Below are 19009 nucleotides of genomic sequence, written 5' to 3'. Positions count from 1 at the left end.
TTAGAGATATGACTTTATTCTAATTCACAACTGAATATATAGCCTGCCAAGATTGTATTTGGCGGAGGCCATGTTGTGGATTATTAGTGGTACCTACTAATTTATTTTACAGGCAAGGAGTATCTTGGTTATTGAACGTCGCCGATGTAAACAAGAAGAAAATATGTACGTTGACCGTGTTACTAATTAATAAAATCATCTGAGAATGTTGGACGAATATTCGTACAATAATTTTAATTGAAAGTCGAATAAAAAAAACATTAAACGAAGTTCCAATAACGAACCAAACTTCAAGAAACGAAAGCGGTATTTCAAGAACATTGCTAACAGAATGTTCTTAAAAGTTTTAGGCTTTTATTCAGTTCAGAAAGTTAAAAACAAAAGCAGGAGAAGTTTATCTTGTACAATATCCACGATATTTACTTTGTTCTCAAACCTGGGATCAAGTTTGGCTATAAATTAGATACCTGGGGCCCGTAATTTCACAACTGGATTCACTTAATCAAGCCCTGGGGGCCGATTTTTGAATTTCGACCGCTCGATTTCGTTCGAGTTTCGAGTATTTCGTTCAATAATATCTGCAGTACCCGGCATTTAAATGCACAATAGAATTGAAAACAAGTGGTCAATACCACTCGGATTCCCAATCTCTATCGTTCGTATTTCAAAAATCAGCATTACGCTGTTTTCCACCGATTTTAGAGTGGCGAAATCGAGCACTCGAAATTCAAAAATCGGCCCCCTGGTTGATGCGATGATTGACAACAACAAAATAAATCTCTCAACTCTTTTTTTTAGATAAAGTCATTGTGAAGGAGAGACAGCGGTAAAATTATTCGTAGTCACAAAGTGTCAATTAATGTAAACGGGTATTATTTTGTATAAATAAAACCTTCCAATATGACTGTCTTTGGTAAATGTCTTGATTGGGCACATTTAAAATAAAATACTTGCAATTAAAAATTAATATATCCTTTATAAAGGCCTCAGGCCCCTCAGGGGCTCAGGAGGATATACATTTTGACGATAGATCAAAAAGAAAAAATAAGCACTACATCTAATTACATAAATCTAATTACATGGTCTCGGCGAACGTGCCTTGCATTCTGGAGCCTCAAGGCTTGAGCCGTACAGACGGGAAGCGCCCGGACGGCTTAACGCTGGTTCCGTGGGCCAAAGGCCGCTGCTTGCTTTGGGATGCAACCTGCGTGAGTACATTTGCGCCTACTCATCTGGCTCCCACTAGCAGGTTGGCAGGCGCAGCCGCGGAAAATGCCGCGAGGCTCAAACGCGTAAAATACGCCAACCTGGAACCAGCGTACGATTTTGTCCCAGTCGCAGTAGAAACCGCTGGGCCGTGGTGTTCAGAGGCAAAAAAGTTTTTTAGAGACTTGGGGCGGCGTCTACGTGACAGAGGGTGCGATCCCCGGTCAGGCTCCTACCTAGTCCAACAGATATCGCTTGCCATCCAGCGCGGTAATGCCGCTAGTATCTTTGGCACTTTTGGGCTGGGTGGGGGTCGGGATGGGGCTGATAGATTTTAGTAATGTGTTTAGATTTTAAGTTAGGTCATTTATTTTAGGATATATGTAGATTATTAAGTAGATTTTAAGATTGATTTATGTTAAGTTCGATCTGTTATGTCAATTTGTAAAAATATTTGGTAAATAAACGATTTATTGTAAATTACATAAATACTCGTATCTTCCAGGGAGTTTTTAGCTAAGACATCGAAGCTTGGTCTTTAAAGTTCAAATTGCCAACATTGGCAACCCTTTATTAACCACGGTATTGCAACTTCAGTCGTATTGATACAAGTCGTCGAGAGAGCTGCAAACATGCTGGTGTTAATATAAGGTGTAGCATTTGACGAAGCGAATTTGAAGATGTATTAGGTATTGATCTTCACATGTGCCGAACGTAGGTATACCAGTACTTTTAAATTGCGGAGCTTTTCAGAGATTGTGATTAAGTGCTTTCTAAGCTACCTATCTTATAGCTACAACCATTACAAAACATAATATCAACAGTTTTAATCTTCTTAGCGCCACTTGCACCATCCCACTAACCCGGAGTCAACCGTTTAATCCTGGAGTTACAATGGTTACAAGTACAATTTGACACTGGGTTAACCGCTTAACCTCGGGTTAGTGGGATGGTGCAAGTGGCCCTTATAGTAACTTTAAGGTAGGGCCATAATTTTTTGCTTATCTTCTGTTTCGAGAGCTCCGGAACAGTAGCTTACTTACCATTTTAAAGTAGTACAGATAGAGAGATTCCCATGGTTTAAAAAAAACTTTTCTTCTCTTTTTAAAATGTGAAGACAAATTCCCTCGTGTAAGCATTGTAGGCCCCCTACGCCTACGGTAAAAATTGTTCAGTCGCTTGGTTTCCCGAGTGCCGCGTCAAATCGCATTTTCGCCGCAACCGCTGACTCGGTACCTACTCTCACCGCCCAATTGCTTTTCACACACGACTACCAACCTTTTACTTGAACGAATTACTTCTCTTATCTCGTATATTACTTTGATATTTTGATTCAAGTTTAACTTAGACACCTAAGACGTTCGGTTGGTTTTCCTATTGTACAAAAGGACTTAGACTAACGTTTAGTTGACTAGTTTAGTGTAACTTAAATTTTGTTGTGACTGGATTTAATTTTTCAAATGCGAATGTACAAATGGTGTATGAATTGAGTGTTTTTTTTATGAAAATTATTAAGTTTCTCATAAGTAAGTAACCATACGAAACTCTGTAGGTACCTACGAACTTATTTCGCGAGAAACATGTATTGGTATTGCCAAAAACACAGGTATATATTACATTACGTCTTCGTATAATTTCTCACGTTATTTGCTCATAAAATAAAGCATAACGGCATTTTGTATTTACTCAAAAGGATGTCTACGGCTACCCTTACCAAGCCAAGTACTTACAAAGTCGAAATGTGGACATTTAAATTACAACACGACTAACAATATTAAGTTAAATAGAATTACATATTTATAAACTGTCAGGAATAACATGTCTACCGTACAATTATGAAATGGATACCATTAAATTACTGCGTACTATTCGAATACAATGCAACCGTAGTTCCGCAAATTACGCTGCGCGCCATCTGTCGTCGAATAGCAGCACTAAACGCGCGCCGCAATTTATCAACGGCAAAAAACCATGCGGCCAGGAACAAAACGACCAATTAACCTCGATATTTTCACTGTACAGATTAACGGTCGAGATTATCTTGCGTTTATTATCTTATGCACCTGCCTTAACCGATTTTAAACTGCCATTTACATCCATCATCATATTTTAGCGCGGGATGTCGAATGTTTCAAGTATGATACTTACTAAATATAATGTTAATGATTTTAAAATCACCGGCGTTCCCTTTATATTTATTTATATTCTGTATTTTTGACTTTTGGATTCTTCTAATCTAAAGTATTTCTAGACACAATTGTTAAATTCCATTACTTAATCCGAAAGCTATATGACCTAATACGTTCATAGTACCTATAAGTAGTGGATATTTAGTTTGGTACCTACGTACCGGCAATGGTCACTGCAATATCAACTATGTATTTATTAGTTTTTGTAATTATCATTAACCCTTTTAGAATAATATAACGATTTCGAATATTCAGCCTACGTATAGATATGTCACAGTAGGGGGAGCGGGTAACGCTAACCTTGATCTATGCTCCATTACAAACACGTCAATATGGTCGTCGCGTTAAGGGCTCAGTCAGTTTTATCGTCATGTATGGTATGTGTGAAGAAAGTAGTCGCGTGCGCGACCTGCCCCAACCCGCACCCACGCCGCGTGTGGAAATAATTGCCCGTAAAATAGTTTTACGGCGGAATCGAAGCTTGCTGAGATTGTGAGGCTTGTCTTCTTGAGGTTATGAACTATAAGCGTCATTGTAAGATGCTATTATATATCCGATGAAACTTGTCACGTAAACTATCAAATTGTTTAAATTCATGCACCTACCTATAGTCTGTATATTTAGTCTGTAAATAAAAGTAAACAAACAATTTGTAAAATTTCGGGTAGTTATAACATTTATTTTCATCGGATCAGTCACTGAACGACCTGACTTTAACCTACATTATTTGATCATGTAATGTTTTCATCTACCCTCAACTGGCTTAAGGAGCCATTTGAGGGGAGATTTTGTTTACTTTTATTTAAATACCTAAAGATACAGAGTATAGCTAGCTCCAATTTTGAGGAACAGTACATGTGAGGCGCTAGACCTCTTCCCGTCGTATTCCTCATTGCTGAGTGTCGTGATCCCCCCGATGGGGTATCAGTTTCTCATTGATGATGCTCCTCCATCTGTGTCTGTCCCTGTCGTCATGGAGAGCATCATGTAGCTTGGTGTCGAGATTTGAGCAGATTTGGTCGGACCATCAGGTTGGTCTGCGTCCTTTCGGTCTCTTTCCATCGACCTTCCCAGTAACCATCAACCGTTCGAGTTTATGTCCATATTTCCGGAAAATGTAACCGAAAAACTCCAAATATTAAAACAACTTATTCCAATTATTATCATTAAGAAGTCAGACAGAACTGAATATAAGTAAACGAAGCGTATCTCGCTTAGGTAGTTTGTTCAGAACTAACTTGGACACACAAACTCGTAATTAAATGACCTAACGAAGAAGGTCCGGGCTTAAGTCAATGTCATAATTGAGTGTCAACTTTGTTTTACTAGTTGTAAATACATTCCTTGGCCAACGGAATAATAACCGAACAGAATTAATTTGTTTTTCATTTTATGTTAGGTACTTTGTCAGTAAATAAGAACAAAAAACTATAGGTACTCATTACTTTTGGGTGCTATGTAGTACTAGTGTAAGACAAATATATTTGCCTTTGACTAACTACACAAAATAATTGTATCTACATAAGATTATACATTATCTAGAAAAACTTTACTTGCGTCACTTTTCAATCTTACATAATACAAATTACATCGGCTGTCTCTCCACTGTATGTACTTAATTATAAAACTCGCGATTTGAATGAGAATAGGTAGACAGGGAAAGCACTATGATAGAAAGAGTCGACAATAGAACAAATGTCGCGTTCTAACACAAAAACAGGAACGAAACGCCAGGTGTGCGGGCCATGTGCCGTAACAGCAACTATATTTATTCGTATACATCTCTCCAATTTAATTAGTGGCTAGGAAATGCTCGTTAGGTTGCTGAACTCCGACGCAATGACAGCTGTCAATGGGATTGACAGTTGGCTAAAAGTGTAACATGGAATATGCGACTAATGTCACAAAGTATTTCTAACAACTTTTCAAAGTATTTTACAAAGCAAAACTTTATAAACTTCCTCTCATTTAAGTCAATACAATTAGTTCTATACGTATCGGATCAAATGTTAAAGGTGATTGCGAGTGCAATTAATAGTATTAAATTCATAATTTCATACTACAACCAGGCGGCTTAGCACGGTCGCGTTTTTATCCCTTGTCACCATGCCTGTCACGTTCTAACAAGTATGTAAGTGCGAAAGGGACGCGCATAGTGATAGTCGATAAAAATGGAACCGTGCTGAGCCCGCAGACTACAACATATAATATCAAAGCATCATAAAATATAGAATTTCAGATTTGATTTTGACGCCACCTAGCGGCGAGTAGCTAAACTTCTACTCATCGCGTTACAGTTAGGTTGCGATACGTATGTAGACGATTCGTTGCTTAAGTTCCACTGTAGTGCCATAGATGGCGCAACAGGCGGTCTTAAAATAAATTATAATATCAGATAATTTAACTTTTGTACGATTGATTATTTGATATTTATAATAAGATTTCAAGATGGAAACTTCGCTAAATCTACCTTTAATAAATTAAGGCTGGCCTTCAGAATTGCGCCTATTCCCCAAATGCCCCAAATCGAGCAGTGTTTTATAAATCTCTATAATACTTAGTTTCCTTAGGTCTTCGTTACTTACATAATTTTCATCAACATTTCCCTCATTAAAACTAATGCACAATCATTAAACAAAATTCATTTACTAAAAAACTAATCTGTCGCCATCTTACCCCTTTACATAGCATGTCTGTTCATTTCTTTTGTGTTCTTTATTTTGCTTTATGTTAAGTATGTGGTGTGTATGTTGTTTTAGCTTATTTTGGGGCCGGACGGGACCCTGCAGACGGTGAAGAGCGAGTCGCGCCGAGGTCGAGGCCGCGGCAGAACCGTCACGACGCCTGTGAGTATTTCTTTCTTTTGTTTTCTGTCTTTTTCTGCTATTTCATTTTCATGTGACTAATTACTAATCATTAACATGTATGTGCTCGATTGTTATGATACCTTGCTACACTTCAGAATATTTGGTAATATAAAATTATGAGAATTTACATCTAAGATATTCTAGGACTCTAGGTATTTATGAAAATCGTCTGGTTTAGATTTAATGATATACAATAGGCATCAGGTGGCCGGACTTCTTTACAATAGCCCAGTCTCATTGTCCACCCAAACTTCAATCCATAGACCGTTCTACTATTCACTTTTTCTACAATAGTCCCAATGCCTGCTGCGACCGGTTCATGGGTGATTATTGTAGCGCCTGTGAACGGGTTCCAGCAGGCGTTCTACATGACATTAAAGCTGATCAAAAGACCGGGATTTATAGGCCCGTGAAATCCAAAATACAATAAAATATATTGCTCAGAAACATAAACAAAGACAATTTGAGGTAACAACAGGCGGTCTTAGCGCTTAAGATCTTAACTTATTTATACATATAAGTTTCCACCATTGACGATTTTTATAACCACGACTGTAGTTTATTCTTCCTATAGTGGAGCACAAAAATATCCTGAAGTTATAAATCTACTTAACGACCTATGAATTGATAACTTGCTTGTAATACAGCCTTACGGCGCGATTCGGGAAATGAATTATAGATTCACTAGATATGAAATAGTAAAGATATATGTGACGTTCCACGGCAAAAGGAACCATTGCCCCGGCTGAATATTGGAGCGGCGTTAATAATAGCGTAAGTGCCAGCCGCCATAAAGTACCTTTTTCCGTGAAACGTCACATATCTTTACTATTTCATATCTAGTGAATCTCTAATTCATTTCCCGAATCGCGCCGTTACTTATTACAATTGAGCGTAGGTAATCAGTAATCACTATCGTATATTATATGGCCTCAAAAGCGTGATCAAGTCTCAGATAAAGTAAAAGCAAATAAAGCAGCAAATGATTAAGCAAAGGTCAAAAACGTCATACAAAACTGCGGGTGTGCAATCTCACAAAGAACCTAACATGTTGTAGTGTTCAAGACGGTACCTACCAATTCAGTTCGATGAACTCGCTTCCAATTAGAAATCAAACAATCCCGGCTGGCACTGTTTACGAGCGCCAATCGAACGTAAAAACAACCTTCGAACTTGTATCGTGCAGTAATTATGAGCGACTGAATGAACTCGCCGAGTGCCGATGACGACTTTCGTTTATTGGACCGCGTCTATTGCGCGCTCTAGGTATCTCTGCATTACTTGCCCCGGAAAAAACGCTCGAATAAATTCACTCCACAATGATGCTGCCTGAGCGGACCCCCATTGCATTGGGGAATAAAATTATAGAGGTCGGCGGTGCTAGCCTTTAGCCACCCAGAGACCTATAAAAAGGTCTCCTGTTCCCTTCTAATTTGAATCTTTGCTTTGACAAATCAAAACTGCATTTTTCTTGGCATTTTTGACGTCTGGGCGGCTAGAGGCTATAGATTCTTCCTTAGAAAAAGAATACACAATTGCGAAACTCCTTTTATAAACTTAAGCAACTCATCTACAACACAACACCGACTTTTAGTTAAAAAAGGCGCATACTTTCTTTCTTGCCCAGAATCGTTACGCTAACAACTAAAAACACATCCTTAAGTATATCTAAAACATTACGCCATTCCCGAATGGGAATGAATATAAGTGGTTAGGGTTTTAACCTCAGATAATCAAAACCCCATACGTTTCATTACGAATCCGATTGAACTAAATTATTCATATTTATTAGGTGAGACTAGTATCCAAGCATCAAATATATAGTGACAGCCAAAGAAACCAAATATATCGCATCACATTTGCAACGTCCTATTCCTACCCTATCTCTGCGGTAACAAAGGTGTGTTGCAATATATTTGGCCACTCTGGATATCACGATCTAAGGATTTGATACTGACTGTACAACATAAAATGAAAACTCTCTAAAAACAACCCAGCAATGTATATTACACAAACCGTTATATTCGTCGGTATTTGTTAATCCGCGAATGTCCGCTCTCTTTATCCGCATTGGGCCTGAAACCGAAAGTGACCTATTTGTTCGGTTTCGTTTGACACGTCATTTCGTTATAAATTGCGATGAGCTTTGCACAGGTGCTGTGTCAAGTGCACATCGGCTTTCTGATTTACGGTTAACGTTCAAATAGGAAATCGGTTATTCCAGCGTGGATCCAATTTCACAGATTACTTGGTGTCCTATTACTGTCCTGTATACTATTGTCCATGCGACAGTAATAAAGACCGGTCGCTATAGGTACATGAATCTTAGGTAACATCGTGGTGTATACAGGGTGGCTAAAAAATAACTGCATTCCCCTTGCCAGAGAGGTTTTGGGATTATACTGAGCAACTTTTCTTATGGGACCAACCCCGAAATCGTTGGCTGGTCCATTTTCTTGGGAGGGTAAATTGTTTTTTCGCAATTTCGGGGTTGGTCCCATAGTAAAAGTTGATCAGTATACAATGTCCGAGACCTCCCTGGCAACGGGAATGCAGTTATTTTTTAGCCACCGTGCATACTGTAGTGAATTTTAGTGTTACACACGTGTAACTCGCGGTTCAAGCTCTTTTTATTACATAGGTACTTCACATACTCGTACTTGTTATATCTTAATAATATGATAAAGTTGCGTTAGTTCGAAAAACTCATTACTTACGGCCCGATTCGAACTTTAAGATACGTCAATTAATTTCTTCTTTAAAACAAAAACGTCACTTTTGACACCGACACATCTAATCCATATCGTTTCTAGATCTATTAATTGACGTATCTTAAAGTTCGAATCGGGCAGTTACATACTTATTTTCCGGTGAAGGAAACATCGCTGCAAACGTAGCGTATCGAATCTTGCTACGGCGTAGCGGTCGTAGCGCTTGTAATGCAGCCTCAATGATACAAAGTGACGTTTTCAACCAAAAGGTACCAACATTGTCGGTTGTCGATAAGGTAGATTTCAAATTGAATCTGTATGGAAATAGCGCCTTATAGACAACCTACAATAAGTACCCTTTTGAATGAGAATGGCACATATTTAACCGACTTCAATTTCATAGAAGGAGGAGGTTGTGTGTATTTCCCGTCCCTTATCCAGAAGACTATTCCATCCATTCCGTCCATTTCAAAATATAAAACAATTTAAGGAATTTACCTTCTTGCCAAATTTCACCTATAGCGGTTCAGTTGTTTAGCCATGAAAAGACGACAAAGAGGCAGACAGAATTAGTTACACATTTATAATAGTATTGGTATTGTTACTACTTGGCTTGGCACCGACTTCAAACATATCAGTTGGTAACGCATAGACTTAAAAAAGGATAATATTTTATTTCATCCTTTTTTAAGTCGGTTTTCTTTTTTTTTTTACTTTTTTTGTAGAATGCACTTCGCTGAAAAAATATTTATCATATAATACATAAACTTTATAACATAACGAATAAATTATCACGGCTACAAATATCGGCATCTAGTAAATAAGTTTGAAACTATCCAGACATGGGGTTCCTAACCCCTAAGTTATAACGGTTGTATCTATCAGAAACACAGTAGGGTGATCAATAGTAAACCTTATTGGAACGAGATAAGAATGTTAATAGTCAGTTATCCCGTATGTACCCCGTGATCCCGTACTGACCCCGGCTACCCGTCCCGCGTGCTTGGGTCAGTGTCGTACATGTTAAGAGAGTAGGTAAATCGCACATTTAACCTATAATATCACGATACAAACATAAAGGATAGTTTGATACCGGCGTATATCTTTCACCAACGCACCAACAACAAAAAAAGATGTACATAATTTATCCCCACGCAAGCCTATCAAAAGACCGGGATTTATAGGCCCGTGAATTCCAAAACGAAGATGTACGCGTGACACCTATCCGTTAGGTGATTTATCCATATCCATAAAGCTATCTTTCATACAATTAGACCAACTTTATACAGGTATGTTAACATAGTTTAGCTCACGTTTAGCTTACCTCCTTTTTGGAACCCTTATTGTGGGAGTTGGGTATATACTCGTATACAGCTGTTAAAAAACATCTATAAATTGGTGAATATCGAGGTTATTGTGAAAGGTATAATCGATGTCGATGATATGTTTTGCACTTTACTCCATCTAATCTTATACTTTTAAACGACAATAAGCCATTCTTGTTTATTTAATATATTTCGGGGATCTCGGAAACGGCTCTAACGATTTCGATAAAATTTGCTATATGGGGGTTTTCGAGGGTGATAAATCGATCTAGCTAGGTCTTATCTCTGGGAAAACGCGCAATTTTGAGTTTTTATATGTTTTCTCCCAGATATTTGTAATAAAGCTATACAATTCTATACTTAAATACGACTGTGACGTCGACTATAGGACTAGTTACGAATAGAAGCAGAAGGGGAATACTATAACGAGCGAAACAGACTGAATCAAAGCCTTCTGAAAAATTGGACTTCGCGCATCTGATCCCGACGAATGACGAAGTCCAAGTAGTGCGAATACTCCCTTTGATTACGTGGCAATTCCATTTGTTTGAATATGGAAGAACAATTCCTGTGTAATGCGTTTACGACTTCTCCTTTTTACGGTACTGGAAATATACAAGACGTGGAACACTTAACTGGTGGTTGTTTCAGTGTTCCGTATTTATTTTTAGATAAATAAATTTATGACACTTGAGTACTTAGTGGTATTTTTAACCGACTTCAATTTCATAGAAGGAGGAGGTTCTGTATTCGGTTGTGGCTATTTTTTTTTTTTTTTTTTTCTATGTACGTTCACCGATTACTCCGACATCCGTAGACCGATTTGAGTAATTCTTTTTTTGTTTGAAAGGAGCTACCTCCGAATTGGTCCCATTTTAATTTGGTTCTGTTCTGATGATGGGATCCATGAGGAATTGAGGGAACTCCTCAATTTTTAAAGGCACATGCATGGTGTTTTGGGCGTTTTCTTAAGCAACTCGAGCATTTTCTCCCGAAAACCACCAATTTGCTGAAGTAGACCTGATGATGATGATTATTTTGATGATAATGATGATGATTTCTTTAAATGTAAGTATGTTCAGCGATTACTCCGGCACCTGTGATCCGATTTGAGTAATTCTTTTTTTGTTTGGAAGAAGTTACCTCCAAGGTGTTTCCGTATTATTTTTGGTTCTGGTCTGATGATGGAATCCATGAGGAATTGAGGGAACTCCTCAATTTTTAAAGGCACGTGTTAAGTGATTTCGGGGTTTTCTAAAGTAACTCGAGCATTTGCTTCCGAAAACCACCAATTTGATGTACTGCAACTGAAGCCTTACCACGAGTTTGACATTGACACATTCGGTAACGTCTTATGAATCTAAATGTAACTTTTTATGCATCTCGCTCACACTAAGGTTAGTACGAGCGAGTTGCATAGGAAGCAAGTTACAAACATGCTAGCGAATATATCAATGTCAAACTCGTGGTAAGCTGGTAAGGCTACTGATCGGGGATTAGGGTTAGGAGTTAAGGGGTCAGGGATTAAGGGGTCGGGGAATGGCGGTTGAAGGGTTGCTGGTTCAGGATCGAGGGGTTCCTGGATCAGGGGTTGATGTGCTGTGAGGTTGAGTGATCGGGGGGCTGAGGGATTGGGTCAGTGGCGGGACAGGCGGATGGATTTAGTTGACAGGAATTATAATTTCCTAGACGGACTCGAGAAAATTTCTGGTTCAGGGTCGAGGGGTTCCTGGATCAGGGGTTGATGCGCTGTGAGGTTGAGTGATCGGGGCGTTGAGGGATTTGGTCAGTGGCGGGGCGGAGGATGGATTTAGTGTAGTCGTGACAGGAATTATAATTTCCCAGACGGACTCGAGAAAATTCCTGATTACATATTTATTAAGAGCGCTCTTACAAGAAAAGTCGAAATAATGCAAAATTGATGATACTAGTCGACGAAATTCAGGACTTTGCGCTCATTATTAGAAACAATGAGTACTTGTTCCAGTAAAAGCGTCTTCTTATCTTTATAAATATCGTTGTAAATATTAGAAAAAGGACTTATTAAATTAGTAATGATTTTTTTTCTGATGGTCGTTTCCGAAAAACCCCGTGAAGCACTGAATGGCGAGCGCTTATTTGGAAATGTTGAGAATTTTACTCTGCTAAACCTGGCTATTTTGTATTACTAATACCCTGTACTTTAGGCATATCAAACTATATTTTTCCTACATACCTTTGAGAAAGAGAAAATCAAAGTAAAACGAACTCGATTTTCTCTCCGAAACAAGTGTCAATTCCTACGAAAATCTACTTAATATCGAAGTCATTTTCATACTCAAGCAATCTGCAACGTTTGCTTATACTGTTGGTATACATTAGTGTTTATGAAATTCTACTATAATTTTTTGGCAATTTTTTGAAAACTACTCTATATTACCGATGACGCGCGCTGCGCCAGCTCAGTGCCGCGGCAGAGCTTGTAGAGGCAGGACGTGTGTCGGTCGGCTCCGCACATTTTCAACGGCGACGACGAGGTTTTTTATCATTGTGTGCGGCGGGCGCCGTGTAAAACGCTATACTGTGTGCGTGTAAACCGCAACGAGAGACTTTGATCCTAGCACTGTTTTTATAGTATTATAATTTATAATGGTACAGTTTAATAAACTACCGGACAGGATTAAAAATATTTGAAACGACCTGACATTCTATATGTATTTATTTGACTCAAGATAGTACTCAGGGTCTGATGATGGAGCCGGAAGGTGGTCACCGGTACCAATCAACCATGCAACTAAACCACTTCGTGTTTAGGCTCGTTTTATTCATCTCAACAAGATCTTTGACACAAGATAGTACTCAGGGTCTGATGATGGAGCCGGAAGGTGGTCACCGGTACCAATCAACCATGCAACTAAACCACTTCGTGTTTGGGCTCGTTTGATTCGGCTCAACAAGATCTTTGACTTAAGATAGTACTCAGGGTCTGATGATGGAGCCGGAAGGTGGTCACCAGGACCAATCAACAATGCAACTAAACCACTTCGTGTTTAGGCTCGTTTTATTCGTCTCAACAAGATCTTTGACTTAAGATAGTACTCAGGATCTGATGATGGAGCCGGAAGGTGGTCACCGGTACCAATCAACCATGCAACTAAACCACTTCGTGTTTGGGCTCGTTTGATTCGTCTCAACAAGATCTTTGGCACAAGATAATACTCAGGGTCTGATGATGGAGCCGGAAGGTGGTCACCGGTACCAATCAACCATGCAACTAAACCACTTCGTGTTTAGGCTCGTTTGATTCGTCTCAACAAGATCTTTGACACAAGATAGTACTCAGGGTCTGATGATGGAGCCGGCAGGTGGTCACCGGTACCAATCAACCATGCCACTAAACCACTTCGTGTTTAGGCTCGTTTTATTCGTTTCTATAAGATCTTTGACACAAGATAGTACTCAGGGTAATAATATAATAATAAATATAAATATAATAAATATATTATAGGACAATTTTACACAGATCAATCTAGTCCCACGGTAAGCTCAATAAGGCTTGTGTTGTGGGTACTAGACGACGATATATATAATATATAATTATATATAAATACTTATATACATAGAAAACATCCATAACTCAGGAACAAATATTTGTGATAAACACACAAATAAATGCCCTTACCAGGATTCGAACCCGGGACCTCCTGCTTCGTAGGCAGGGTCACTACCGACTAGGCTAGGAGGCCGTCAAGGGTCTGATGATGGAGCCGGAAGGTGGTCACCGGTAGTGATGGGTAGGACATCAATATAAAATGAGTTTGTATGAGTACCTCATTTTCTAAAATGAGGTGTTACAATGTCTTACTTCAAATGAGGTGAGGTACTAGCATATATTCAGCGTCGACTATTCCATTAACTCCAACGGCGACAAAAATATTTAATGTATATACATATTTATGTATTCATCACTTCCTTTATAAATAAATAAGTAGTAATATTTAATTGGAGTGCAATTCTGGAGGTTAAGAATAGAACTTTTAGGAGAAAGATAATTTTAGAATCAAACTAAGAACATAAAGTACCTAACTTAATTTGCTGCTTTTATGAAACTTGTTCTAATGTAGCTCTTTTTTATTGTTAGATTGTTTAGACCTCCTCCTTGCTACTTGATATAATTTTAAGTATAATAATCACTAGCGACCCGCCCCGGCTTCGCACGGGTTAGCAAATTATACACCTAAACCTTCCTCAAGAATCACTCTTTTGATAGGTGAAAACCACATGAAAATCCGTCCAGTAGTTTTTAAGTCTATCGCGAACATACAAACAAACCCACAAACAGACAGACGCGGCGGGGGACTTTGTTTTATAATATGTAGTGATATATTTCATAAGTACCTATTAACCATAAAACTACCACATTTTTAACAAACTAAGGAGAACAAATTCAATATTTTCACTAGTCATTATTATATAGAAGTGACTAACTTACCACCTCAGATAATTTAACAGTAATATCATCAATATGATAATAAACAAAGCACCATTCGCGCCTGCCGCACCGGCTACATTTACACTTCATTTTTTCATGCAAAAGGCACCAAGGAAGATCCGCGGGTATATTTACTGGCAAAAACTATGTCCATATTTTGTTATGATTATAAGAATTATCACTAGGTATTAGGTATTAGAGAACTAAAATTAACTAGGTAGTGAACGAAGTACGAACAAAATAAATATAAATATGTCATAATCATAACTTGACAGTTCGAAGTCGTTTGTTTACAAAGAATGTTAATAAAAAGTATTGCAAATTCAAATCGGTATAATTTACATCTACATTTTTATTTTACCTATGAAAATTATACTTACTTTTTATTTAATAAACTTGAAACTTATTGAAATTATCATAAATTGTGTACGCTACCGTATTATATTTCAATAATATTTAAGTTACTTAAGGGATTTCTGTTTCTAAGCAAGCTTCGTAAATGCCCGCCTGGTATACAGAGGGCGTACCGCGAACCAAGTTCGTCATGTTGCCTTCCTGTCACACTTACGTACGAATTTACAAGTGCGACAGAGAAGCAACACGTCGAAATTCGTTTTGAGACTGATTTCTCGCGCCATTTTGACACGTAAGTTAGGATCAAAAAGGCGTAAGATGTATGAAAGCTTGCAGCGCTTACGCTTGTTGTCTTTCGTGTTTAATTTTTAACGTATTTTCGGTGGTGACGCGAGGCGATATTGAAGTACGGCGCGTGTCTGTCTCACTCCCTCTTTGGGTATTTCTAATTCATTGTTTCATTTCGAAAGGATTGAGGTGTTCATGTCACAGAGAGGCGGTGAGTGGTACAAACTCAATGCTTTTCTCGGTGGACCTTTTGTCGTTGCAATAAGGTTTGTAGTTCGGCAGTTGACAGTGTGGACCATTACGTCCATTACTCGTTCCTTCATTTGAGTTTTGAGTGTCGGCGAGCGGGCGAGCACCTCGAGCGCCTCGCGCGATCCAGGGACTCTCTTGCGAGGTTATGAGGAGCGTATGAGTTTTGAAGGTCGCGAGTGAAATTGAAAGGATAAGAGTTTTTTTAAATTTGAAGTGTGTGAATGATTTGTGTGGCAAGAGGTGTTTGTGATGCGCGCGAGTAAATGAGTAAAATGAATAGAGGAGTGATGTAAGACATTTTTGCGGTATGAAGTACTGCGACAAATTAACAAAATGAGTGGTACAAATGAGGTGCCTCACGAGTGAGCGACTCAACACTAGTCACCGGTACCAATCAACCATGCAACTAAACCACTTCGTGTTTAGGCTCGTTTGATTCGTCTCAACAAGATCTTTGACACAAGATAGTACTCAGGGTCTGATGATGGAGCCGGCAGGTGGTCACCGGTACCAATCAACCATGCCACTAAACCACTTCGTGTTTAGGCTCGTTTTATTCATTTCTATAAGATCTTTGACACAAGATAGTACTCAGGGTCTGATGTTGGAGCCGGAAGGTGGTCACCGGTACCAATCAACCATGCAACTAAACCACTTCGTGTTTAGGCTCGTTTGATTCGTCTCAACAAGACCTTAGACACAAGATAGTACTCAAGATCTGATGATGGAGCTGGAAGGTGGCCACGGGTACCAGTCTACCATGTAACTGAACCACTTCGTGTTTGGGCTCGTTTGATTTGTCGCAACAAGATCTTTGACACAAGGTAGTACTGAGGGTCTGATGATGGATCCGGAAGGTGGTGACCGGTACCAATCAACCATGCAACTAAACCACTTCGTGTTTGGCTTCGTTCGATTCGTCGCAACAAAATCTTTGACACAAGTTAGTACTCAGGGTCTGATGATGGAGCTGGACTGTGGCCACGGGTACCAGTCTACCATGTAACTGAACCACTTCGTGTTTGGGCTCGTTTGATTTGTCGCAACAAGATCTTTGACACAAGGTAGTACTGAGGGTCTGATGATGGATCCGGAAGGTGGTCACCGGTACCAATCAACCATGCAACTAAACCACTTCGTGTTTGGCTTCGTTCGATTCGTCGCAACAAGATCTTTGACACAAGTTAGTACTCAGGGTCTGATGATGGAGCTGGACTGTGGCCACGGGTACCAGTCTACCATGTAACTGAACCACTTCGTGTTTGGGCTCGTTTGATTCCTCGCAATAAGATGTTTGAGACAAGATACTACTCAGGGTCTGATGATGGAGCTGATGATGATTGACAGGTACCCGTCGCCACCTTCGCGCTCCATCATCAGACCCTGAGTACTACCTTGTGTCAAAGATCTTGTTGAGATGAATAAAACGTGCCTAAACACGAAATGGTTTAGTTGCATGGTTGATTGGTACCGGTGACCACCTTCCGGCTCCAACATCAGACCCTGAGTACTATCTTGTGTCAAAGATCTTGTTGAAACGAATAAAACGAGCCTAAACACGAAGTGGTTTAGTTGCATGGTTGATTGGTACCGGTGACCACCTTCCAGCTCCATCATCAGACTCTGAGTATCACCTAGTGTCAAAGATCTTGTTGAGACGAATCAAACGATCCTAAACACGATGTTGTTTAGTTGCATGGTTGATTGGTAATGGTACCTTCCAGCTCCATCATCAGACCCTGAGTACTGTCTTGTGTCAAAGATCTTGTTGAGACGAATCAAACGAGCCCAAACACGAAGTTGTTTAGTTACATGATAGACTGGTACCCGTGGCCACCTTCCAGCTCCATCATCAGACCCTGTGTATCTTCAGTGTCAAAGATCTTGTTGAGACGAATCAAACGAGCCTAATCATGTTACTACATGGTTGATTGGTATCCGTGACCACCTTAATCATCATCAGATCCTCAGTACCAGTTCGTTTTTAAACCCTCGTTGATACAAACTTTACAACATATAGGTACCAAATGCAATGACGAAACATGTAAATAAGCGAGTAGGTACCTATAATTTCTTTCGAGTAATATACCTTCATAAGTACGAGTATGGGGCTATTCATAAATTACGTCGTTTCAAATGGGAGAGGGGGGGGGGGGGGTCTGGACATCGGATGATGGTAACATGACGTAGGAGGAAACAGATTCATCCGAAGCTTGATTTTTGGATGATTTGAGGGGTGGGGGGGGGGGGTCAAAAATAGATGACGTAATTTATGAACAGCCCCTATGTACATTTGCACTGCATTTAGTATTTTCGTACTTACCAAATAACAGTTTTAGAACTTTAAAAGTTAAGTACAGTTAGTGTTGTTATGGTTGATTTCAATATGCTTCGCGAAGGATCAAGAATGTTTAATCCATCATTGTAGTGCGAGTGTGGTAGAAGGGATCGGCGTACTGAGCTCGCACCGCCAGCCGCAGCGCGTAAAATACCTAAACTCGCTCAACGCCGAAATGTAATAGCGCTCTTAAAGAAATAGGTACACGAATTTAGTGTTAAACATGATCTTGTTTTTCATTCATGCGTCGCGCTCTTAACAATGCGTTAAAACTAAAAATGGAAAAATAAAAACTTTTTACAAAAAAAAGCAAACCGACTTCAAAAAGGATGAAATAAAATATTATCCTTTTTGAAGTCTATGCGTTACCAACTGATATGTTTGAAGTCGGTGCCAAGCCAAGTAGTAACAATACCAGTCAAAAATAATCAGCTTTATGGCTAAAAATGTGTAAGTAATTCTGTCTGCCTCTTTGTCGCCTTTTCATGGCTAAACAACTGAACCGCTTTAGGTGAAATTTGGCAAGAAGGTAAATTTCTTGAATTGTTTTATATTTTGAAATGTAGTCCTCTGGATAAGGGACGGGAAATTACTCAGTCCCAATCTCACACTTGCGTGCTATAGACTGTTCGAGCATTAGTAAGAAATGCTCTTTAAAAAATACGACGGAAAAAAAATGCATTGGATTTCCACTAATGTGCCGACAAACATGGTACAGACTGCGCCAAGAAGGTTTGATCGTGTGTTCTGAGGTGTGTTCTTAGATACAATCGACGTCAAAGATATGTTTACACTTTTGCACCTTACACCTTTGTTATAAGGCGAAAAGTGTAAACATATTTTTAACGTCGACTGTACCTACAGAAAGTATGTTCATTGTCGTCGTGTAAGGCAATCCAACGTAGGTACATCTTTATCGAATCGCACCAAAATCCTGGTATGCTTCAAAATTTGGCTTGGCACCGACTTCAAACATATCAGTTGGTAACGCATAGACTTCAAAAAGGA

General features: G+C 39.1%; 2 protein-coding genes across 5 annotated transcripts in view; both read left to right on the top strand.

The window, feature by feature from the left end:
- The window catches only part of LOC134793514 (methylcytosine dioxygenase TET), a 149224-nt gene that overhangs the window by 62908 nt on the left and 67307 nt on the right, over positions 1-19009 (top strand). For 2 of the 4 annotated variants that reach the window (XM_063765093.1, XM_063765092.1), the window contains exon 4: positions 6155-6241. The exons of the other annotated variants lie outside the window; for them this stretch is intronic. In XM_063765093.1, coding sequence (XP_063621163.1) covers positions 6155-6241 — 87 coding nt within the window. The remainder of the gene's footprint in view (positions 1-6154; positions 6242-19009) is intronic. 4 annotated transcript variants of the gene reach the window in all.
- LOC134793521 (pre-rRNA-processing protein TSR1 homolog) overlaps positions 1-19009 on the top strand; it is a 561986-nt gene that overhangs the window by 498888 nt on the left and 44089 nt on the right. The gene's annotated exons all lie outside the window — the stretch shown is intronic.

This window comes from Cydia splendana, chromosome 9 (assembly GCF_910591565.1).
Source record: "Cydia splendana chromosome 9, ilCydSple1.2, whole genome shotgun sequence".
Classification (NCBI taxonomy): domain Eukaryota; kingdom Metazoa; phylum Arthropoda; class Insecta; order Lepidoptera; family Tortricidae; genus Cydia; species Cydia splendana.
This window is presented reverse-complemented; position numbering and strand designations above follow the sequence as displayed.